The following is a 25,859-nucleotide window of genomic DNA, read 5'->3' on the forward strand; positions in this document are numbered from 1 at the left end:
TGACCAGGCTCAAACTATCATACTTTGGACACATTGTTTGAAAACCCAGCTCCCTTCAGTAGTCCATAATGCTGGGGAAAGTTGAAGGAAAGAGAAGAAGAGGAAAATTTGAAGGAAAGAGAAGAGGAAGACCAGCAGCAAGGTGGATGGACTCAATTACATAAGAACATAAGAACAGCCCTGATGGATCAGGCCCAAGGCCCATCTAGTCCAGCATCCTGTTTCGCACAGTGGCCCACCAGATGTCACTGGAAGCCACAGGCAGGAGTTGAGGGCATGCCCTCTTTCCTGCTGTTACTCCCCTGAAACTGGTACTCAGAGGCATCCTGCCTTTGAGGCTGGAGGTGGCCCACAGCCCTCCAACTGGTAGCCATTGATAGACCTCTCCTCCATGAAGTCATCCAAACCCCTTTTAAAGCCATCCAGGCTGTTGGCTGTCACCACATCCTGTGGCAGAGAGTTCCACAAGTGGATTATGCATTGTGTGAAAAAGTACTTTCGTTTGTTGGTCCTAGACCTCCTGGCAATCAATTCCATGGAGTGACCCCTGGTTCTAGTATTGTGTGAGAGGGAAAAGAATTGCTCTCTCTCCACTTTCTCCGCACCATGCATGATTTTATAGACTTCTATCATGTCTCCCCGCAGTGGTCTTTTTTTCTAAACTAAAAAGCCCCAGGTGTTGTAGTCTTGCCTCATAAGAAAGGTGCTACAACATCAATGAATGCACCACTGAGAGACCTTAAAGGCCAAAGTTGAAGACAGATCATCCTGGAGAGAATCTATGTGGTCGTTAAGAGTGGACACTGACTTGACAGCACTTAATCATCAATCAATCAAAGATAGTGGTTTGGGGCAGGGTCGTAGCTAGGGGAGAGGAGGTCTGTGTTTCCCCCTCTCCTTGGCAGCCCCTCAGAGTGAGGGAGATAATGAAGAAAATAGGGAGGAGTGGAGCTAGGGGGCCTGGGTTTTTTGAATCCAACACTCAAATATAGCTACACCCCTGATTTGGTGGCTCAGGCCCTTAATCCACCTTGTGTTCAATCTGCAGCCTTTGGAAAGTCACTTGTGTCTTATCAAATTCAGCACTGTTTACCACAGAAACAAGCCATATGCTTCTTAAGAAACCTACAAGTGGGGCATGGGGAGAACAGCATCCTCCCCAGTCGTTCATCTGCAGTGTGATGAGATTCATGCTTCACACGGTATTGGCAACTAAATTGATTTATTGCAGCTCTCTGGAAATTCTCTAAACACAGGCCTGCAGCAAGGGTTTCTGCAGGCTGGTCTGCTGTTATGGGGACAGTACACAATGATAAACCCCTCCTGTATTCTACCAAAGACAAACACAGGGCTCTGTAGTTGTCAGGAGTCACCACTGAATCGATGGCACACTTTACCTTTACACTTAATTTGCTATGCCTAAATACAAAATGCTCAGTATTTGATCCTCAGATTGCAGGGAGCCCATGCGTGGGTTCTGTAGAATTGTATAAGCCCTGCCTGTGTGCATGAAAGAGAGAAGGCTATGTGAGACTTTTTGATGTCATGTTCTTTCTCTTTAGAACAGCTAGATGTTTTTCTAGGAAGTCTTCGACATCCTTGATCATATCACACATATGAGACGATGTGTGGACTACCAGGGTCAACTGCAGTGAACAGCTTGTCAAGAGTGGGAGGAATAATTTCCCCCTACTTTGTTTTTAGGGGCAGCTGTTACCAATTAATACACCTTAAGAGTACAATGGTAAATATTCCTCCTAACTGGGCAAAGAGGCAGCTTTCAAAGAGGTGGCCCTCTTATATTTAGCAGGCAGAGCAGAGAGCAGTTGTCCCCATTTGACCCACCCCAGCCGCACAGCGTCTTCCCAGCGGCTGTTTACTGGTGTCTCCCTAGTCTTTCTGTTTGGATTGCAAGCTTGAAACAGGGAAGATCTTGTTTCGTGTGTAACCCTCCTTGAGGACTTTTCTTCTTCTTTTAGTCCAAAAGCCGTCTATTAGTTATAAAGGACTCACTGGCACTTACTTCCGAGGAATCATGCTCAGGATCGCGCTACAACATGCTTAGTATTCCTAACCAGTATTATTGGGGTGGGGTGGCGGGGAGGGGAGTAGATATTCCCAGTATTTCCTATGCATGTTTATATGAATGATTCGGGGCTGTTAATCAGCACTTAATCCAAATTAAGAATGACATAGGAGGATGAATGGCAGAAAGGGAGGCAGACTGGAGGGCGGGAGAAGAATCTGCAAAGACCCAAGAAGGGTGATTATGAAGTACACAAAAGTTGCCCCGGAGGGGATCCCTTACGACCCCACACCAAACCGCCCAACTGCGAGGCAGAGTTCAACAGACAGATAGGCACAGACAATCCGGTTGCTTCCCTTGTTTCCGCAACAGCAGCCCAAGTCAAGGATGTCCGCGATTGCCACAGCCTGCCGGGGGAAGCCGCTCGCCCAGGCACGCCGCTGTAGCCGGCCGCCAGCTCCCCCCAGCCCCCCTGCGGGAAAGGAACCAGAGCAGCAGCAGCAGCGCCAACAGTTCAGCCCCAATGCTCCTCACCCCGCTGACGGGGGTTTGCCAGGCGCGCGAGCCAGGCCGGCAGAGCCTCAGCAAGACCGAGCGACTTCCCCAGCCCCCGCCCGGGTCAGCCAAGCTGGGGAGCCTCAGTCTCCTCCCCCACAATGCACCGCGACAGGCAGCCTTTGAAAAAGCGGCGCGGCTCCTTCAAGATGGCGGAGTTGGATCAGCTGCCTGACGAGAGTGAGTAGCGACCTGTGCCCCTCGCTCTGCCCGCCGCCGGCCTTTCACACTCCGCCGCTCCTAGGGTGGTGGTCCCGGCAGAGGGACCTCCCTCTGCCTGCTCCCCTGTCCTGAGCCGCCCCTTCGCTCGCTCGCCTGCTGCCATCGCTGCAGCAGCAGCTCCTGCTCTCGCTGGTGGTGGTGTTGTGGGTGCTGGTGGTGCGGGAGCCGTGCGGGGCCGGAGTCACAGTCTCCTCCCTCAGGGCCCGGCCCGGCCTAGCTCGGCTCGCCAGTGCCCTCCCCTCCAGTCGCACCCCTCAAGCTGCCTTGCTTGGGATGCCGTGGGAGGAGAGGCCAAGAGAGAGCAGCAGCAGGGCCGGAAGCCGCTGTTATATAACCTCCGCTTCTCCTATCTGGGGTGGGGGGGGGAGCCGCGCCCTGACACCGCCACCCCCGAGACCTGGTACAGGCCGGGGCAGCGCCCATAATGGGCAGGGAGCAGGGCACGTCCCCTTAAGCCGGGCAGAGAGCAGGGCAGCGGGCGGCGCTGTCCTTGCACCTCTCCGGGGTAGGCAGCCCGATAGAGCGCAGTGGAGGCGAGCCCGACAGCCCAGCTGAGGAGAGCCTTGTCCTGCTTTGGGCATCCTTCCTGCTCCTTCTGGGGTTCGACATGGCTTTAGCCTTCGGGGCACTTGGGGAGGTTTTGTGTACGCGACAGTTAAGAACATATTGCTGCTTAGGAAAAGATTCTTAACTGGGATAAAAACAGCATGATTTCTCATTCTCCTTTGGCTTACACCAACTGGATGGTTAGAGTGACAAAGGGCAGTTTCTTTCTTCCTGCCTCATGCAGATGTTAAGTGGCATCTTAACGTTATTAAGACATTGACAAATGTTAACGTCTATCAGTACAGAACCAAAGAAAGTGGAGCATCGTTTTGTGAATGTTCACTTCTTCTTGTTGTTGTTGTTGTTGTTGTTGCATTTATATCCCGTTCCTCTTCCAAGGAGCCCAGAGCAGTGTACTACATACTTAAGTTTCTCTTTCACAACAACCCTGTGAAGTAGGATAGGCTGAGAGAGAAGTGACTGGCCCAGACTCACCCAGCTAGTATCATGGCTGAATGGGGATTTGAACTTGGGTCTCCCTGGTCCTAGTCCAGCACTCTAACCACTATCCACTACACCACGCTAGCTCTTAGGGTAAATAGACTTCCTGGTATTTAGCTTGGCATGAGATACACATTGCACTAGGGGGAAATAGTGGTATATCTTGAGCCATCCTTCTGTGTATGGTGCACCTCAGTTGTCTGGACACTGTTGGGAGCTATATATACATTGGGGAAGCGCCTTCACAGAATCTGCAGAACAGGTGCCACATTGAGCAGAGAAACAAACGCAGCACTCAAATTATTGGGGTGGGTGGGGAGTGAAGACTGGGCTCCCTTACTTTTTATATCGGTCCCCTTAGCTATGGTGTTTCCATGGCTATGGGGAAAAGTGATGAGAAATAAATTGGGAGGTTGCACTGTGTATTTCATTAAAGAAACCCTGATCTTTCCCACCATAATTTTGAGTATTGTTCAAACCCTGACTAGCACTGGACAGGGGAATGTAATCTCATGCTGTGTGTCCAACCAATAAAAAACATGTCTTCCCTGCAATATTTCATGCAAGCCCAGGAGCTGCTGCAGAAGCATGCACCCCTGAGGATGACTAAGATTTACTTGAACTTTTGTTATGTTTATGTAAAAAGACATACAGTGTATTAATAGAAGGCACAACTCTGCAACGGTGGATTTTGATATAAACTTCTTTCTGAGGACTAGGAATGTTGCAGTGACCTGTAGACAATACTCTGCGCTGAGCTTGGAAAAGCATGATGCAGATTTGCAAAACATTTATACATACACTGTAAGTTACAGTGCATATGGAAACAAGATGATGGATATAAACATAAATTACCAAGTCTTGTTGCTTGAGTGGAATTTATCCAGGCAGTGGCCAAAGATGTGTGTAAATATCTGATGATAATGCAAAACAATATGCAAGCTATATACTCGGGTCCACAACTTGTTGATGCTACACAAACTCAAGCTTGAACAAACACTTCAAAATAATATATATCAGAGACAAAAAGGCAGCAGACCTGGAATATAAGCACAATGTGGAATAGCAGTTTAATAATTGTAGAAGATCTGAAAATAATAAACTTCAGCTAGTGGAATAGTTTGTACCACGAACCAGCATTTCTGCTTACTCTTTATTATGTTTAGTAAAACAAGTGTTTAAAATGTATTATAAAAATTTTAGTCATACTAAATATGGTATTTTGTGGTCTGTGGTTCTGCGTTATGACAATATAGTTCAAGGATATTCAATTGCTGAGAGAGACTAACAGATATTAATAATACTTGGTTTTCAGCAGAGAAATTCACAAAGCAGTTTACATAGCAAAAGAAATAAGACAATGCATAATACTTGTACATAAAAACTCTGCAGAGGGGGAAACACATGAAAATAGCTTTAGAAGGCAAATGTTTGCATCTACTTGTTATCAAGACTGTTCAATGGTATCAAGACTGGTAGACATGGAAGACTAATTTCCCTGCTTTTTGCCCTAAAACTAATCTATCTGCATACTAACTTGCATAATCCTATGTAAAAATATGTGTGTCAAGCAGAGGACATCAATGCTCAATCAGAGGTGCCTGCCACCCAAGAAATTGGTTCACTGAACATTTTGGAATGGTTTCAGAAGGCAATCTCAGCCTGGATTGTTGTTCTATCTATGGCAGTCTTTGATGCCTCAGGATTAATTTCACAAGCAGTAGATGAAGTGGTAAAGCTATGTCTGAACTGTACCCTGCCAATACAAAACTAGATGTCAGAGAAAAGGGCTCTAGTCTAGGTATGTGTAGGGAGTAGTGCTTGTTTGTTGGGGAGTATTCCATCACATGCAAACTGAAGTGCGGTCATATATAACCTCATCTGCTAGTTGTGAGAACTAGGTCTCAGAGGAAGGCAGTTTATTGGGAACTTCCTGGGGAATGTTTTAGAACATAAGAACAGCCATGCTGGATCAGGCCTAGAGCCTATCTAGTCCAGCATCCTGTTTCCCACAGTAGCCCACCAGATGCCTCCAAAAAGTCCACAGGCAAGAGGTGAGGGTATGTTCCCCTACAACTGGTATTTAGAGGCATCTTGTTTCTCAGGTGGGAAGTGGCCTATAACCTTCAGACTAGTAACAACTGACAGACCTGTCCTCCATTAATTTAAGAATATAAGAACAACCCTCTGGATCAGGCCCAAGGCCCATCTAGTCCAGCATCCTGTTTCACACAGTGGCCCACCAAATGCCACAGGAAGCCTACAGGCAGGAATTGAGGGCATGCCTTTCCTCCTGCTGTTACTCCCCTGCAACTGGTACTCAGAGGCATCCTGCCTTTGAGGCTGGAGGTAGCCTATAGCCCTCCAACTAGTAGCCGATCATAGACCTCTCCTCCATGAAGTTATCCAAACCCTTCTTAAAGACATCCAGGCTGTTGGCTGTCACCACATCTTATAGCAGAGATTTCCAGAAGTTGATTGTGCGTTTTGTGAAAAAGTACTTCCATTTGTCGGTCCTAAATTTCGTGGCAATCAGTTTCATGGGATGACCCCTGGTTCTAGTGTTATGTGAGAGGGAGAAGAATTTCCACACCATGCATGATTTTATAGACCTCTATCATGTCTCCCCACAGTCGTTTTTTTCTAAACTAAAAAGCCCCAGGTGTTGTAGCCTTGTCTCATAAGAAAGGTGCTGTAGGCCCCTGATCATCTTGGTTGCCCTCTTCTGCAACTTCCCCAGTTCTATAATGTCCTTTTTTAGTTGTGGTGACCAGAATTGTATACAGTACTCCAAGTGTGGTCACACCATAGTTATGTATAATGGCATTATAATATTAGCCATTTTATTTTCATTCTCCTTCCTAATGATCGCTAGCATGGAATTGACCTTTTTCACAGCTGCCGCACATTGAGTCGACACTTTCAACGAGCTGTCCACCACAGCCCCAAGATCCCTCTCTTGGTCAGTCACTGACAGCTTAGATGCCATCAGTGTATACCTGAAGTTGGGTTTTTTGTCCCAATGTGCCTCACTTTACACTTGCCAACACTGAAGCACATTTGCCATTTTGTCACCCACTCACCCAGTTTGGAGAGATTCTTTTGGAGTTCCTCACAATCCGTTTTGGATTTCTCTACCCGAAAGAGTTTGGTATCATCTGCAAATATGGCCATCTCACTGCTTACCCCTATTTCTAGATCATTTATGAGTAAATTAAAAAGCACTGGTCCCAGTACAGATCCCTGGGGGACCCCACTTCTTACTTCCCTCCATTGTGAAAACTCTCCACTTATACCTAGCCTCTGTTTCCTGTCTATCAACCAGTTAGCAATCCACACATGTACTTGTCCCCTTATCCCATGACTGCTAAGTTTTCTCAGGAGTCTTTGACAAATAACTTTGTCAAAAGCTTTTTGGAAGTCCAGGTATACTATGTCAACTGGATCACCTTGATCCACACACTTGTTGACACTCTCAGAGAACTCCAAAAGGTTGGTGAGGCAAGATTTCCCTTTGCAGAAGCCATGCTGGTTCTCTCCCACCAGGGCCTGTTCTTCTATGTGCTTTACAGTTTTATCCTTGAGGATACTTTACATCAATTAAGCTAACCGGCCTGTCATTTCCTGGATCGCCCCTGGATCCTTTTTTGAAAATCAGTGTTACATTTGTAAATGTTCCTCAAACACTCTTTTTGCCTTCCTTATTGTCACCTTGCATTGCCTAAACCCCTTTAAGCTAGAACACATCAACACATCCCCAGAAAATTCCATAGTTTAATTATGTGCTGTGTGAAAAAGGACTTCCTTTTGTTGGTCCTAAATTTCCCAGCAATCAGTTTCATAGGATGTCTCCTTGATCTACTGTTGGTGGGGGTTGGGGAGATTCTCTCTGTGCACTCTCTTTACTCCATGCATAATTTTATACACTTCTATCATGTCTCCCTATAGTCACCTCTTTTCCAAACTAAAAAGCCTTGCCTCCTAAGGAAGGTGTTCCAGGCATCTTGGTTGATCTCTTCCACACCTTTCCAGTTCACCATGATACCAAGATCTCTCTCTAGGTCTGTCGCTGACAGCTCAGACACCATCAGTGTGTATGTGAAGTTAGGTTCTCTCCCCCCACCCCCATTTGCATCACTTTTCACTTGCTTACATGGAACCGCGTTTGTTATTTTGTCACCCACTTACCCAGTTTGGACAGAGCATTTTTGGAGTTCCTCACAATCTGTTTTGTGTTTCACTATCCTAAATAATCTTATGTCATCTGCAAATTTCACCACTTCGCTGCTTATCTCTTCTTCTAGATCACTTATTATTAAGAAGTTAGAGAGTTTTGATACCAAAGAGCTATTGCTTAGGCTTTCTTTTTGCTGAGCCCAGTTCTTACTCTCTGTAAAGGAAATGTACAAAATGTACAAAAATGTAACCAACAGGGCCACTCAATCTGCGTTCTGCAAATGATGGTTTGCTGCTAAGCAAGAAGTAAGTAGCTGAGTGTCCTCTGACCTCCACCTGTCCTTTTGACCATTGTCCAGCATGGCTTTTATACTACCTAGAAGAGGGGTTGTTGTAGAGGGCCTAGTAGATATTATAAATCCTTCTCTGAGAATGCCTTCCTGAAGGAGTTAATGATTAGACCTCTTCTGAAGAAGTCTACATTGGATCCCTCTGAATTAAGCAACTACAGGCCTATCTCCAACCTTACATGTCTGGGCAAGGCAATTGAGAGGGTGGTGGCATTCCAGCTCCAGACAGTCTTGGAGGACATTGACTATCTAGACCCATTTCAAACTGGTTTTTGGGCTGGCTATGGAGTGGAGTCAGCCCTGGTCGAGCTGATGGATGATCTCCAATGTGGAATTGACAGAGGGAGTGTGACTCTGTTGGTCCTTTTAGATCTCTGTTTAGATACTATTGATCATAGTATCTTCTGGATTTTCTGAGAGGGTTGGGAGTGTGAGGCACTGCTTTGCAGTGGTTCTGTTCCTACCTCTCGGGCAGATTGCAGGAGATATCATTTGGAGACTGTTGCTCTTCAAAACTCAGTGTTTTATGTGGAGTCTCCCAGGGCTCCATATTGTCTTCAATGCTTTTTAACATATATATGAAACTGCTGGGAGAGATCATCAGAACTTTTGGTGCAAGGTGTTATCAGTATGCTGATGATGCCCAAATCTATTTCTCCATGTCAGTGCATCAGAAAAAGGCATAACCTCCCTAAATGCCTGTCTGTAGGCCATGATGGGATGGATGAGGGATAACAAACTGAATCCAAATAAGATGCAGGTACTTTATTGTGCAGGGGCAGAACCCAGGAGTCAACTTTGATGGGGTTACATTCCCCCAGAAGGAACAGGTACACAGTCTGGGAGTGCTTCTAGATCCAAACCTCTCCCTGATGTCTCAGGTTGAGGCAGTGGCCAGCCAGAGGTGCTTTCTATCAGCTTCAGCTGATAGACCAGCTGCATCTGTTTCTTAAGACAAATGACCTCATAGGAACATAGGAAGCTGCCTTATACTGAGCCATCTAGCTCAGTATTGTCTACACAGAGTAGCAGCAGCTTCTCCAAGGTTTCAGGCAGGAGTCTCTCTCAGCCCTATCTTGGAGATGCCAGATATCTCCAACTTGGAAACCTTCGCAATGCAAGCATGCTGGTGCTCTTCCCATCCCCAGAACATCTTACAGTTCTCACAGATGTCTTCCATTCAAATGCAAACCAGGGTGGACCCTGCTTAGCAAATGGGACAATTCATGCCTGCTACCATAAAACCAGCTCAAAAGACCTCAAAACAGTAGAGCATATGCTGGTAAACTCCAGATTTGGTTACTGCAGTGCGCTCTATGTGGGGCTGCCTTTGTGCATAGTCCAGAAACTGCAATTGGTACAAAACACAGCAGCCAGGTTGGTCTCTGGGTCACCTCAAAGAGACCACATTACTTCTGTTTAAAAAATCTACACTATTCCCCAATATGTTTCTGGGGGCAATAAAAATGCTGGTTATAACCTATAAAGCCCTAAAGACATTTGACCTGGGATATTTAAGGGAACGTCTTCTTCACTATGAGCCCCACCATCCATTGAGATCATCCGGAGAGGTCCATCTGCAGTTGCCATCAGTTCATCTGGTAGCTACTCAGAGACAAACCTTCTCTGTTGCTACCCTGAGGCTTTGGAATGTGCTCCATGCCCAAATAAGAGCCTCCCCCTCTCTGACAGCTTTTTAAAAGACTCTTAAAATGCATTTATTCACCTGAGAATTGTGGTTTTAAACTGTTTTAATTTGTTTCATGTTTGTTGTAAACAACCCAGAGATGTGAGTTTGGGGTGGTGTACAAATATAATAAAAATTAAAAATATGTGGGGCATGCAGGGCAGAGGATTGCTCAATCACAGGGATCATTTCTAAATTATGAAATCATGTTCTGGCATTATGTGTGAACCAGTTTTAGCACTGTTTTAACCCTACACCTCTTATATTTGTACATTATGATGGTTTAACTTAACCATTCCCAAAGAAATGTAGCTTTGAGAAAACACTGGCAATTCTTTCTTAGAGAATCCTGCTTCATCACAGAACTACAGATTTGCAGAATAACTGTTGGTTGGGAGCCATGATTGTGAAACAGGTTTAAATCTGTAATGTAAATATGCCCAAAATGGTTCTTTATTAACGAAGAACTGAGTTGGAGGGGTCCTGTAGTGCATTCCCCTAAGTGCAGGAAATCTATAACTTGAGCATCCCCATACATGTCTGTCCAGCCTCCAACAAGGAAGAGCCCACTATTCTCATAAGCAACTGGTTCCACTGTTGCTGTGTTTACCATTAAGAAATCTATCTTACCAAAATATACCCTTTTTAATTAAGCCCACTAGACCTAGCCTTTCCTTCATAGAGAGCAATTACTTCTCCTCTTCTATGCGATCACCATTTAGTATCTGAAGAATATTATCATGTCCCCCCTCAGTCCTCTCTAAGATATGTATACCTGACTCCTTCAACCTTTACTCAAATTTATTTTCCAGATTCTTCACCATCCTTGTTGCCCTCTTCTGAACCTGTTTGAATTAGTCCTCTTTAATTGCAGCACCCAAAACTAGGCATGTGAATACCAGTTTGAATTCAAACCGGTTTGGTTTGACGGTTCGAATTAGAACCGAACCAGCCATAAGGTTCGAGCTGCCGCTTCAAATTAGAACCGAACTGGGGGGTTCTAGTCAAACTGGTTTGAACCTCCCAAAGTGGGTGGGGTAGTAGTTGGCACCCATGGGTGCCTACCACCCAACCCCCAAAGCAATTGGACACTTGTATGATTTGGGGGGGGGGAATTCTCATAGGGTATAATGGGACTTGAACTAGCCTATTATTCCCTATTGTGGAGCACCCATGGGTGCCAAATACCACCCAAACCCTGAAGCAATCAGACACTCCTATGATTTTTTTATGATTTTTTGAAATATTTTAATTATTTTTCTCATAGGGTATAATGGGACTCAAACCAGCCCATTATTCCCTATAATAACCAGCCCGTTATTCCTAGGCACCCAAGGGAGCCTATCACCCACCAAACCCCAAGGCAATCGGACACTCCTCCGATTATTAGTGAATTTTAGAAGTATTTTTGAATTTCCCCTAGGGAATAATGGGGATTCCAGCAAATGTATAGCTTCACACTGGGGGGACTGGGGCTTCTACGAGCAAGGTGGGGTGAGTTGTAGTGCCCATTGGGGGCAAGGAAGCTACCAGAATTATTTAAAAGGAATTGAGCAAAGGGCTGATTATTAATTGATTTTTAAATTTACATGTCTTTAAGCTTTCCCCCCCATAGGGAATAATGGAGTTCTCAGCAGCCCTCTAACTTCACTTGGGAGGCACCGGTGGGGGGGGGGAAGAGTGGGTGGTTGTGCAGTGCACGTAGAGTGCCAACCACCCCCATACCCACAAACCCCTGTGGTATTGGGTTTTGTTGTTCCTGAGGTGTTGAGAGTGTTGACCCCCCACATCCACACACATCCACGCACCTACAGAGGTCTCTAGGGAGGTGGCATTTCCCAAAGGGAACAATGGGGATTTGAGACAGCCCCAAACTCCACCTTTGGGGGGTGGCACCGCACCCCAAAGTGGCTCGGGAAGAATGGCCTATACTACCCCCAGCAAATCCCAAGTGGATCGGATTTATGGTTCTGGAGATATAGAATTTTAAAGGTAATATTTTGAACTCAATACAAATGCATTGGAACAGGTGTACTACCTAGAGACCTCCGTGTGTGTGTGTGTGTGTGTGTGTGTGTGTGTGTGGTGGGGGTGGGGTCTCTGGTAGCCTATGAGATTTTCAGTAGCTACCAGAGAATCTACACTCTCAACACCTCAGGAACAACAAAACCCAATACCCCAGAGGTTTGTGGGTAAGGAGGTGGTTGGCACCCTACATACACTGCACAACCGCCCGCTCTGGGCCACCCCCGGTCCCCCCCAAGTGGAGTTATAGGGCTGCTGAGAACTTCATTATTCCCTATGGGGGAAAGTCTTAAAGACTTGTAAACTTTAAAAATCAATTAAAAATCAGCCCTTTGCCAAATTCCTTTGAAATAATTCTGGTAGCTTCCTTGCCCCCAATGGACACTGCAACCCACCCACGCCTTCTCTGGGACACCCCCCCCCCCCATTATGTATGTATTATGTATTGTATGGACGTATTATGTATTGTATGGACGTGAAGCTATACATTTGCTGGAATCCCCATTATTCCCTATGGGGAGTTCAAAAATACTTTTAAAATTCACCAATAATTGGAGGAGTGTCTGATTGCCTTGGAGTTTGGTGGGTGGTAGGCACACCTGGGTGCCTACCACCCACCCCACTTTTGTGCCCCTAAGTACTCCACAATAGGGAATAATGGGCTAGTTCGTGTCCCATTATACCCTATGAGAAAAATAATTAAAAATATTTCAAAAATTCATTAAAAAAATCATATGAGTGTCTGATTGCTTTGGGGGTTTGGTGGTAGGCATCCATGGGTGCCAATTACTACCCCACTCACTTTGGGAGGTTCAAACTGGTTCAAATCAAACCAAACCAGGGGGGTTCAACCAAACCAAACCTCTCTCTCCCGGTTTGAACCCAGTTTGAATTCAAACCGAACCAGGCAAACTGGTTTTGTGCACATCCCTACCGAAAACTGTACATAGTACTCTAGATTAGGTCTGACTAGTGTAGAATAAAGTGGAACTATTGCTTACTGTGATTTGGAAACAATGCTCTCTTAGATCCCTCAGAGTTGAGCAATTATAGGCCTGTTTCCAACCCCCCATGGTTGGGCAAGGTGATTGAGAGGGTAGTGGCCTCTCAGCTCCAGGCGGTCTTGGAGGAAACTGATTATCTAGACCCATTTCAAACTGGTTTTCGGGCAGGCTATGGAGTGGAGACCTCCTTGGTCGGCCTGATGGATGATCTCCAATTGGGAATTAACAGAGGAAGTGTGACTCTGTTGGTCTTTTTGGATCTCTCAGCAGCTTTCAATACTATCGACCATAGTATCTTTCTGGAACATCTGAGAGTGTTGGGGGTGGGAGGCACTGTTCTACAGTGGTTCCGCTCCTACCTCTGGGATAGATTCCAGATGGTATCGATTGGAGATTGTTGCACTTCGAAATCTGAGCTTAAGTACTGTGTCCCTCAAGGCTCCATACTTTCTCCAATGCTTTTTCAAATCTACATAAAACCGCTGGGAGAGATCATCAGGGGATTTGGAGCTGGGTGTTATCAGTACGCTGATGAAACCCAGATCTACTTCTCCATGTCAACTTCAGGAGCTAGCATATCCTTCCTAAATGCCTGCTTGGAAACAGTAATGGGCTGAATGAGGCAAAATAAACTGAAGCTGAACCCAGATAAGTCAGAGGTACTTATTGTGCGGGATGATTTTGATCCACCTGTTCTAGATGGGGTCACACTTCCCCAAAAGGAACAGGTTCACAGTCTGGGAGTACTTCTGGATTCACACCTCTCCCTGGTTTCTCAGGTTGAGGCGGTGGCCAGGGGTGCTTTCTGTCAACTCCGGCTGATACGCCAGCTGCTCCTGTTTCTCGAGTTGAATGACCTCAAAACAGTGGTACATCTGTTGATGACCTCCAGACTTGACTTCTGTAATGTGCTCTACGTGCGGCTGCCTTTGTACATAGTCCGGAAACTTGATTTGGTTCAGAATGCATCAGCCAGGTTGGTCTCTGGGTCATCTCGGAGAGACTACGTTACTTACTGATGGAGCTACACTGGCTGCCAATAAGTTTCCGGACAAAATACAAAGTGCTAGTTATAACTTATATAGCCCTAAACGGCTTAGGCCCTGGGTATCTAAGAGAGCATCTTCTTCACTATGATGCCCACTGAGGTCATCTGAGGAGGTCCGTCTCCAGTTACTGCCAACTAGTTTGGTGGCTACACAGAGACGGGCCTTCTTGGTCGCTGCCCCGAGATTGTGTAATGCGCTCCCTGCTAAGATACGATCCTCCCCATCTTTGGCAATTTTCAAAAAACACCTGAAAACCCATCTTTTTGCCCAAGCTTTCTCAGCTTCCTAAAAAAAATTAGATTTTTATCTCTGGTTTATTTTTAAAATTGTTAAATTATATTAAGTTTTTTGTATATGTTTTTAACTTGTTTTATGCTATTGTTAACTGCCCAGAGACGAAAGTTTGGGGTAGTGTACAAATTTGATAAATAAATAAATAAAATAATACAGCCCAAATTCATATTAACATTTTCTTGCAGCTACATTACACTGCCACCTCAAGCCTCCTCCAGTTTGATGAGGAGCACTCCTTGTGTGCCATTTTCCAACCGGTTGTGAATCCACCTGATGGCATCATCATCTAACCCATATTTTACTAGTTTGCTAACCAGGCCAAAATGGGTAACTTTGTCAAGCACTTTGCTGAAATCAAGATAAATTATGTCCACAGTGTTCCTACAATCCACTAAGCTAGTAACCTGAACAGAGATGTAAATACTACAAGAACTATTAATCCTCTTTGAGAAATATAAATACGAAGAAAATTTATATACTGCTTTGCAACCAAAATTCCCAAATCAGTTTACGTAGATATAAGTAAATAAATAAATAAAATGGATCCCTGTCACCAAAGGGCTCACAATCTAAAAGAGAAACATAAAATAGACACCAGCAACAGTTACTAGAGGGATGCTGTGCTGGGGATAGGGCCAGTTGCTCTCCCCCTGCTAAATAAAGACAATCATCACTGGGGTGGGGGGCGTGACCGTGTGCGGCAGTTTGATCCGAATTTGACTGAACCTCCACTCTGCGAACCAGTTTGTCGGACCGACTGCCTGGGCCATTTCAACCAACAAACCCACTCGAACTGGTTTGGAGAGGTTCGTGGTGGAACATTTCAACTGCAAACGGGTCTGTGCACACCCCTAATCATCACTTTTTAAAGGTGCCTCTTTGCTCTGTTAGTACTGTCACTATATTAAGTCTTTGTTATTTATTTCAGGTTCATCAGCAAAAGCCTTGGTGAGCTTGAAAGGTAAGACAAACTATTAGTTTCCTAAGTTGCACACCTCTTTTGCTCTAAAATCATTCAAATCCCTTACCTCCTGCTTTATATATTATGGCAGGCCCAGGATTTAAACAAATAGATTTTCCATCATCATGTCTTGTTTGGCCCATAAGCTTAGTATGGCTGCATTTTCAAAGAGTTTTTTTTTTTTTTACAGGGATGGGAGTGGGATATACATAAATATGGATTCAATTTAGTTCATTTTTTTCTAGAGTTACTATGGCATTTGTAGCCGTATCATGGATGTGTGAACATTTGAGGTGTAAGTGAGCTAACTTGTTTTTCCCTGACCTTGGAGGATCCATTTATCTATCATGACTGGTAGATCTCTCCTTCTCTCCTATGAATTTCTCTAATCCTGTTTTAAAGGCATCCATGTAGAGACACAAACAGGGAGGCGCAAGTGGGCTAACATAAGCATGTTTACCAGAGGCAAGTCCCACTGAGGAGAAATTATGGACTTACCCCCAGGTAAATGTGCAGAGGATTGCAATCTTAGTGTGCACGATCCTGTTGAAAAGTTCAATAGTATATGTTACTATAATGTTTAATGGAATATCCACATGTATTGCTATTCCTTGTTTGTGTTATAGGGATATTTATTTTCTGAGATTTTCTTTTTTTAAAAGTATGTTTCATCTGGCTGTGCATAGTAGCACTGAGATCTTTGTAGCCTAAATAATTAAACTGTTCTTTTGTTTAGTACAGTGTCAATGGTTTATTTTTTTCCAGACTTTTATTTTCTTCCTTTTTTCTCCCAAGGGCAAAAACTAAAACCTGCAGCTCCATTAAGTCCATGTCTATTTGTAATTTTTGTTTGAACAAAATCTCCAACTCCAGGTTTGAGGGGGCCCTTGGCAAGGTGATCCCTGTTGGCCCTCCATTTTATGTCTCAACATAAAGTCACTTATAACCTTATAGTCATAAGGTTTAATGGGGCACGGTGAGGTGGGGAAATATCATGGACAGCAGCCTTTGGCTAAAACAGTATTGTTGCAGCTGCTAGCCCACCAAGAGTGAAAGGGGAACCTTTTATTTTTTAGTCAGAACCTTTCACTTCCGTCTGATTGTGCTGATTGCATTTGTTACCTGCTGAGGTAATAACACTCACCATATGCTCAGAGGCACATGTTACCAAACGCTTCTTAAACATTGCTATAACACTATTCCTCAGCTTTTGCTGTTGCCACCAGCCTACACAGGTAGTGGTGCATTGGAGCATGGAGGATCTAGCTAAATTATGTTTCCATGGTTATGATTTTGTAGGCCAGTACAATAGACTGCACATCAGGTCTCATGCCTCCCATGGCACTATTCTTGTACTGATCTGTGACTGTAATAAAGTATTGATGATGATGATGCCCCCATGTCATGAACATTGTGAGCCATTAAATTTCCTCATTTTTTTGAGCTGTCGTACCCATAACTATCCAAATGCCGTACCCATAACTAACGCAAAGGTTTTTTGCTTTAATTGAATACTGTTAAATATGTCAAATGATACTCTTGTATCTCCTAAGTTATATATAATACACATTGTGTCCTTAAGCCTTTGAAGGAATTGGGGTGGATCATATCCCATTTGAGATAGAGAATAATAATAAAACATGCAACTCGTCTTCTGGTCAGGCTCAACTTCAATGAGGTTAAGTGCCCTGTGGTGTTTCATCCCACCACCTCCTTGTAATATTGTTCTAAATTGCAGTTCATACTACTATGGATATTAGGGTATCGACAACCCTTATTGCATTGGATGGAAGCTGAAAGTACTAGTCAAAGAGACCCTACCAAATGCTGTTGTAATAAAGTAATCACTCTTTATGTCTAGACCAGAATCTTTCCCTTCCATCTATTTATTTATTTATTTTTAATTAAACATACATTAATGTTTTAATTAAACATACATTAATTTACACACACAGTTTTCAATGCTTCATAACAATGCTTGACTGAGTCTCCGAGGAAGCAAGTTCTACTGTTTATTTAGGTGCACTAGATATCCTAATTTGGTGTACAGAATGTAGTGGCTAAGAGAGTATTCCTGGCTCCTCTGGGAGATAATAGTGGAACACAAGGAAGTAAATGTTCTTATGTGAATTTGAGTGCCAAATGTGTGCCTCTGTTACAGCCAATTTTTTCATTTGCGGGGGTAACTGTGTAAAAAGATAGTTACTTATTACTTTCTCAAAGATAATCCAGGGGATGACCTGTTAGAACCAGGCATCAAATATGGGATTCTAGGCACAAATGAAAATATCTCTGTTCTGAAAAATAGACAGCATTGCAAGGATGGTATAAATCAACTTGCTAATTAAGAAACACAGGCCAGTATCCCGACCTTTGGTGCATTGTTGGTGGAAGCTGCTCCCATGAATGGAAGGGGGGTTTGCACCAATGGAAGTGATCCTTCTGTTCATGAAAGGAGTTTCTACAAGCAGTTTATCACTGTGCCAAATGTCTGGATGCTGTCCACTGTTCGTTTGTTCCTTCTCCGTTTGGATATCACATCTGAAAATAAGGAGAGAGAGAGAGAGAGAGAGAGAGAGAGAAGCTCAGGGACTGCTTATAAAATGTTTCTCGGCAAAATACAAGGTGTTAGTTATAACCTATAAAGCCCTAAACAGCTTGGGCCCTGGGTATTTAAGAGAACATCTTCTTTGCTATGAATCCCACCGCCCACTGAGATCATCAGGAGAGGTCCGTCTGCATTTGCCACCAGCTCGTCTGGTGGCTACTCAGGGATGGGCCTTCTCCATTGCTGCCCCGAGGCTTTTGAATGCTCTCCCTAGTGAAATAAGAGCCTCCCCGTCTCTGACAATTTTTAAAAGTCTTTAAAGACTCATCTGTTCACCCAGGCTTTTAACTGATTCTGTTTTGATTGTTTTTAATGTTGTTTTAGGATATTGTTTTTTAAAAAATTTCAAATTGTTGTGTTTTAAATTTCTTGTTTTTGTTTTTAACTAATGTTTTATTGTTTAATCTTGTAAACCGCCAAGACACGTATGTTTTGGGCGGTATAAAAATATGTTAAATAAATAAATTAAATTAAATGTCATAAAACTGAAGAATATACTGTTCATAAGCTTTGTATTATCTCCTTATGTTCCATTCTGCTACTGTCCTGTTGGATGTGGTGTATTGTGCTCTGGCAAAAGTGGACTAATAGAGATATAAATCTATTTTGAAAATGAAACAAAACAACCTATAATTATCAACATACTGAAAGCACTTCATGGAACAAGAACACAAGTCTTTAAGCACTGTTGAGTCTAGAAATGCCTTTTGCTATCAGAAAGCATAATTTTTGTTGACTCCCTCCTTCAACAGCCATCTCCCATACCATATCACATACTATTCTTGGGAGTCCCTGACCCTCAGCTTTTGGCAGGGTCACTGGTGGCTGCATCATAGAGGAGCAGGAAGGAAACCCCATTTCACAACTCAACCACCACTCATGGCTGCAATGCTGTAGCCCTTAGGTCTCCCCAAAAGCTGTTCCTGTAGGTTGGGCCTCAGCAAAAGCATAGCATGTGGTGGGGTGACTGAAAGGAGAAGGAAGAATCCCCAGAAACCAGACAAAAACACCTTCCACAAATGAGTGGAAGGCGTCTCTGCCCAGTTTCCAGAGATTCCTGTGCAAGCAACCACATCACATCCTATGTCATTGCTGAGGGTTCTTCTTCCTCAGAAATGTCTTGGTTGGGGGCTCAGGGCTACAGTGAAGTGGAGGGGTGGGGAAAGTGGCTTGCATTCTGGATGCTGCCCACTATTTTATCCTTTAAAGCATTATGCAATTTTATTTTCCATTTGTAAGAGATCCATTGTGCTGATTCTGTTCTAAGTTTATAAACGTGAAAGGAACCACATTTATAATGTATGGTTTATTTATGACAGAAGGAAGCTTATCCAATACTTGGAATGAAAAATTCAGTTCTTTACAGAGGAAAGGCAAGAATTCAGGAGCTGCTGTAGAAATGGTAAGAAGCAATATTGACCTAAATTGATAGTTATCTAATTTTGTTTTCCTTTGATCTTTTTTTCAAATTTCAATAACAGTTTTTCTTCTGGCTTCATGGGTATATAGTGCATCCATATTTTCAAAATTCTCCTTTTAACTGTAAAGTCTAACATGTTTTATGGAAATTAAGTCAGAAATCCAGTGCATGCTTTCTTAGGAGTATGGTCCATTGAACTCAGTGGGACTTCTCAGTAAATGCATAAGAATAGCCTATATTGTTCTCTTGTTGCCTTTCCAGATAGCAATAAAGCTGTGGGATGTTCAAAGCTTGCGCGTAGGTTCCAAATGCAAGCTTAATATTTCAAAGCATTAGCGTAGGTTCCAAGTGCAAGCTTACTCCCTGTACACATGGCACCCTGCAGCAAGCTTCCACACTACTTACTAGAGTGATCTTATCCTCTGTATACATGCCAGTTAAGGACCTTGCACAATTTCTGCAGGGCCACCTGCAGGCCAGTTCTTGTACATCCCTTTAAGGAAAGTAAGCTTTTAAGATCACCCAACTGCCTCTGTGTGTGTGCGCGTGTATGCATCCCTCTGTCAACTTCACAATGCCTGGACCAATTTGAACCAAATTGGGTACAGTGGTAGGGACACCTCAGTGGCATAGTTTGTGATGATGTCATCTACCCCAATTCAAGATGGTGGATGCGTAAACATTTGAGGCACAAGTGGGCTAACTTGTGGACGCCCTTACCGATTTGAACCAAATTTGCAACAGCTGTAGGAACACATAGGAAGCTGCCTTATATTGAGTTAGACTATTGGTTCATCTAGCTCAGTATGGTCTACACAATTTGGTAACAGAGTCTCCAAGGTTACAGGCAGGAATCTTTCTCAGTCATATCTGAAGTTGCTAGGGAGGGAACTTGAAACCTTTTGCATGCAAGCATATCTTACAGTGCTCACATGTAGTCTCCTATTCAAATGCAAACCACGATAGACCCTACTTAGCAAAGGGGACAATTCATGGTTGCTACCACAAGACCAGCTGTCCTCTTTTAAACACCTCAACAGTGTAGTTTGTAATGATGTCATCCACCCCAGTTCAAGATGTCGGACGCGTGAACGTTTGAGGAGCAAGTTGGAACTGATTTGGACCAAATTTAGTACAGTTCTAGTGACACATAGGGACACCTCAACGGCGTAGTTTGTGGTGACATCATCCACCCCAATTCAAGATGGCTGATGCATGAACATTCGAAGCGCAAGTGGCCTTGCGGCCTTCCGGTCCGACGAGATAGCAGGGCGGCAGGGAGGTACACTGCCGCCCCACCGGACCCTTTTGAAGTGTAGCACTGGCGGAGGAAATGCGGCAGGAGGGGTAAGAGCACCCTCCCCCGCCCTTAAAGGTATCCCCCCACCTTCGAACTGGTTGAACCGCCGGTCGTTCAAACCTGTTCAGAGGCCCATAAAAGGGCCTCCAAACAGGTTCGTGCACATCCCTAGTTGTTAACACTTAGCATTTATAGTTTAGAATGTTCCAAGTACTTAACATACACAGGCCCAGTTCAGATATAGTGCAGAGCTAGGATTGAATCCTGGCTTTCTGCATTCTCCTTGCTTTCATATGGGAGCTAGCTATTTGGACACTTTTTAAATTGCTTGGACTTGTTGCTTTCAGCTTAGAGTGAAATGAGTTTTAAAGGTAAGTGGGAGGGAATTAATGGCCCCTAAGTTGTAACTGGGATACACATAACAGGATAAGAAAGCTAATGATTTCTGCTTGTTTATCATGAGTTTTTTGTATTGCAAGGGAGCATGTTTTGAGACTTTTCAGCCAATTGAGTGAGATTTTATTTTGTTTCCAACAGCCCTTCAGAAGTTCAAAACGAAGTCGTTCCTTTTGCGAAGAAGAAGATAGACAAATAAATACAAGATCACCCAAAAGAAATCAGAGGGTTGCAATGGTCCCACAGGTATATTCATAATGTATAAAGTTGGTTGTATGGTTGTATTCATTAATTAGCCACCTATTGGCGCAGCGGGGAAATGACTTGACTAGCAAGTCAAAGGTTGCTGGTTCGAATCCTCGCTGGTATGTTTCCAGAAACACCTATATTGGGCAGCAGCGATATAGGAAAAATGCTGAAAGGTGTCATCTCATACTGTGTGTGAGGAGGCAATGGTAAACCCCGTCTGTATTTTACCAAAGATAACCACAGGGCTCTGTGGTCGCCAGGAGTCGGCACCAACTCAATGGCACACTTTACCTTTTTATTCATTAATTGGATGGGTTAAATTTTCTCACTTTGCAGTTTTGGTTAACTGGACCTATTCTGAAGTTTGAGTATAGGTTATTGACAAGCAAGTGAAATGTGAGATAATATAAGATATCTGGATTGTATTAAAGACTATATTTTAAAGTGATATAAAATACATATAAAAAGGTGCAAATTCACAAGTATTGCATTTCATATTAAATACAAAAGAATAAAAATCCCTGTTAAGTGAAATACATTCTCTTTATCTCTTTTATCCTTTTACTGTGCTTTGCTCCAGCTCTAGTAATGTTGCTCAAACTGTCTTAATGAGATCCCATGTTCCAGAAAGCTTCACTGCTAGTAAATATCCAAAGCTTGCTGAAAGCAAATGCAGTTGCATACTATTGAAAAAATGCAAACTGGAAAAACATTTGCTTCACAGGTAGTGGAAATCCAAAGCCGGCATGAAGCACAAGTTATACTATTGATGCAGTGTAAATCTCTGAAATCTTCTGAACTGAGAAACTCAACAAAAGGCTGGTCTGGTTGAATCCATTTTAAACTTGTTCTTAATCATGAGTTAATCAAGAAATGATGTGCACAGAAACCTGCTTTCCCATAAATTGTTTGCTGGGTTGGTGTGAATGTGTGCTACAGAGGGTGAAAAATTCTGTTTTAAGAATTTAGAGTTTGATGTGTTACACTGAATTCAGATTTCATCTTAAAACAAGGTATTTTTAAAAAGCTTACTATACTTTGAAATTTAAAAATTCAATTTTAAGTTCTACATTTTTTAAAATCTCCCATGCAGGGTATTTAAAAGAAACACGTTTTATATGCATTCAGATTTACTGTATTTGAAGTGACAATATTTCACTATCAACTCTTTTTATTGTCTAGAAATTTACTGCAACAATGCCAACACCAGACAAAAAAGCATCACAAAAGATTGGTTTGCGTCTACGTAATTTGCTCAAACTTCCTAAAGCTCACAAATGGTGTATATATGAGTGGTTCTATTCAAATATAGATAAGTATGTGTGACTTTTCATTTATTAATTACTTTTAACCAACACTGGAATTTCACTATGTGTATTTCAACAAAGCAAGTAAATTTCAACACAGCAAGGGAGGTTGTTGTAGGAGGCCTGGTAGAAATCGTAAATGCTTCTGTGAGGGAGGGCAGGATGCCTCCTTGTCTTAAGGAGGCAGTTATTAGACCTCTTCTTAAGAAGCCTGCATTAGATCCCTCATTTGAGTAGAGTTGAGCAACTATAGGACTGTTTCCAACCTCCCATGGCTGGGGAAGGTAATTGAGAGGGTGGTGGCCTCTCAGCTCCAGGTGGTCTTGGAGGAAACTGATTATCTAGACCCATTTCAAACTGGCTTTTGGGCGGGCTATGAGGTGAAGACTGCCTTGGTCGGCCTGATGGATGATCTGCAATTGGGAACTGACAGAGGGAGTGTGACTCTGTTGGTCCTTTTGGATCTCTTGGCGGCTTTCGATACTATAGACCATAGTATCCTTCTGGAATGTCTGAAAGTGTTGGAGGTGGGAGGCACTGTTTTACAGTGGTTCCGCTCCTACCTCTCGGACAGATTCCAGATGGTGTCGATTGGAGACTGTTGCTCTTCAAAATCTGAGCTAAAGTATGGCGTTCCCCAAGGCTCCATACTTTCTCCAATGCTCTTTAACATCTACTTGGAACCGCTGGGAGAGATCATCAGGGGATTTGGAGCTGGGTGTTATCAGTATACTGATGACACCCAAATCTACTTCTCCATGTCAGTTTCTTCAGGAGATGGCATAACTTCCCTAAATGCTTGCCTGGAAGCAGTAATGGGCTGGATGAGGGAGAATAAACTGAGAATGAATCTGGATAAGACGGAGGTACTTATTGTGCGGGGTCAGAACTCCAGAGATGATTTTGATCTCCCTGTTCTGGATGGAGTCACACTTCCTCAACAGGAACAGGTTCGCAGTCTGGGAGTACTTCTGGATCCACACCTCTCCCTGGTATCTCAGGTTGAGGCGGTGGCCAGAGGGGCTTTTTATCAGCTTCAGCTGATATGCCAGCTGCGTCCATTTCTTGAGATGAACGACCTCAGAACAGTGGTACATACTTTATGTTGGTAACATCTAGACTTGACTTTTGTAATGCGCTCTATGTGGAGCTGCATTTGTACATAGTCCGGAAGCTTCAGCTGGTACAGAATGAGGCGGCCAGGTTGGTCTCTGGGTCATCTCGGAGAGACCACATCACTCCTTTGTTGATAGAATTACACTGGCTGTCAGTAGGTTTCCAGGCAAAGTGCAAAGTGCTGGTTATAACTTATAAAGCCCTAAATGGCTTAGGCCCTGGGTATCTAACGTCTTCTTCCTTATGAGCCCCACTGCCAATTAAGGTTGTCTGGAGAGATCCATCTCCAGTTGCCGCCAGCTCGAGGTTGCTGCCCCGAGACTGGAATGTGCTCCCTACTGAGATACAATCCTCCCCATCTCTGACAATTTTTAAAAAGCATTTGAAAATCCACCTCTTCACTGAAGCTTTTTCAGTTTTTTAAAATTTTAAGGTTTTAATTTGTAGGTTATTTTTAAATTGTTAAATTGTTTTAAGGTTCTGTATATATTTTAACTTGTATTATGCTATTGTTAACCGCCCAGAGATGAAAGTTTGGGGTGGTGTACAAATATGATAAATAAATAAATAAATAAATTGATATTTTCTATACAGTGATGTTAATATTTTTTTTAATAAGAGGCAAAAATATCTTTGTCAGTATTTTAATATTTTACAACTAATTAGTTGACTGGCAACTCCTTAGTCATAAACATTGTGACAATGTTTTGCATTGTTACAAATGTTCAAGAGGCATAAGAAAATAATTACAATTTGTGTTCCAATTTCTAAATTACACTTACAGAAATCTACCAGTACTATTAATATTTATATACTGCTCTTCAACCAAAGTTCTAAGAAATATTCTTCATTTGGTTCTTTTATTTGTATTTTATCCTACCATATTCTATCATATCTTGGAATTATTTCTAATCTGTTCAATGGTTTTTAGTTCCATTTCTAATTGGTACAATCATTGTATTTCTGAGAATGATCTGTAATAAGGAATCTAACAGTTCTAAAAAGTCTCTTTAAGCATGTCAGAGACTTACATGTCTTTATGCATGTAAAAGTTAAATTCCAACTTGCAATATCCATGATAAATAGGAATGCAGGTTTTCTTTCAAAATGCAATGCATTTTTAATAAATCTACTACATCAACATTTATGACTGACAATAATTAAAATATTACTTCTGTGTTTACTTATAAAGAAAAGGTACTCTCAGACCCATGAATCCATTTAGAACTTAAGTTGGTCATTGGCCATAACTGAAAAGTTTAGGAAGCAAAATTCTCTTTAAGGTTCTATCAGAAAATGCAGTGTTTAAAAATCTTGCATATGTGAAGTCAAAATTGTCCTAATTACCATAATACGTTTTTCTGAAAGTTCTTGTAGTGATAACATATCACATGTCTCTAACAGGCCATTGTTTGAAGGTGATAATGATTTCTGTGTGTGCCTGAAAGAATCTTTTCCCAATCTGAAAACCAGAAAATTAACAAGAGTGGAATGGGGAAAAATCAGACGATTGATGGGGAAACCAAGAAGGTAAAAAAAAATGTGTGTGTGGAAGAACTAAGCATTTTTTTAATTGTGAACTTTTGTGTGGGGTTAGTGGTAGTGTTTTTTGATTGAAAGTTACCTGAATGATTCTTTCTTAAAAGCTGGTGGTTATTTTTAAGAATGCAAGAAATGCCACAAAAATCAGAACTGAAAAATAAAAACGGTGACCTTTGCTTTGCATTCTATCTATTTCAACACCAAATAATGATATACTGATCCTGGATAGCACCCAGAGTTGCACTGGAACAACATCACTAATGCATACAATTTTCCCTACCTCCTCCTACTTGCTGTAGCCTCCTGAGGCCCCTGAAAAGGTTTGTTTGTTTTTCTGTTTGTATGAAGTTTGTTTGTATGAAGAAAGAAAGTTTGTATATTTGTGGGTTGGGGGACTCTCTGCAATGGCATGAGATGAGGCACGAGTAGCTTCAGTTAGAGGGAATTTCTAGAAACCTTCCACAGGCAGGGGTTTGTTTTGACTGCTATCTTCTGAAATTTCTTTTTACCCAAATAATTCAATCA

General features: G+C 42.9%; 1 protein-coding gene across 3 annotated transcripts in view; it reads left to right on the forward strand.

The window, feature by feature from the left end:
* The first annotated feature begins 2,568 nt into the window (after positions 1 to 2,568).
* Positions 2,569 to 25,859, forward strand: part of LIN9 (lin-9 DREAM MuvB core complex component) — a 57,368-nt gene continuing 34,077 nt past the window's right edge. The window contains exons 1-7 of one of the 3 annotated variants that reach the window (XM_053307250.1): positions 2,691 to 2,761; positions 15,364 to 15,396; positions 15,799 to 15,900; positions 19,324 to 19,406; positions 21,262 to 21,366; positions 22,552 to 22,685; positions 25,197 to 25,322. In XM_053307250.1, the coding sequence (XP_053163225.1) occupies positions 15,885 to 15,900; positions 19,324 to 19,406; positions 21,262 to 21,366; positions 22,552 to 22,685; positions 25,197 to 25,322 (464 nt within the window). In that variant the 5' untranslated portion in view covers positions 2,691 to 2,761; positions 15,364 to 15,396; positions 15,799 to 15,884. Of the gene's footprint in view, positions 2,762 to 15,363; positions 15,397 to 15,798; positions 15,901 to 19,323; positions 19,407 to 21,261; positions 21,367 to 22,551; positions 22,686 to 25,196; positions 25,323 to 25,859 lie in introns of all 3 variants that reach the window. The other 2 variants (XM_053307242.1, XM_053307232.1) reach the window with 2 other exon arrangements.

This window comes from Hemicordylus capensis, chromosome 1, assembly GCF_027244095.1.
Source record: "Hemicordylus capensis ecotype Gifberg chromosome 1, rHemCap1.1.pri, whole genome shotgun sequence".
Lineage (NCBI taxonomy): Eukaryota > Metazoa > Chordata > Lepidosauria > Squamata > Cordylidae > Hemicordylus > Hemicordylus capensis.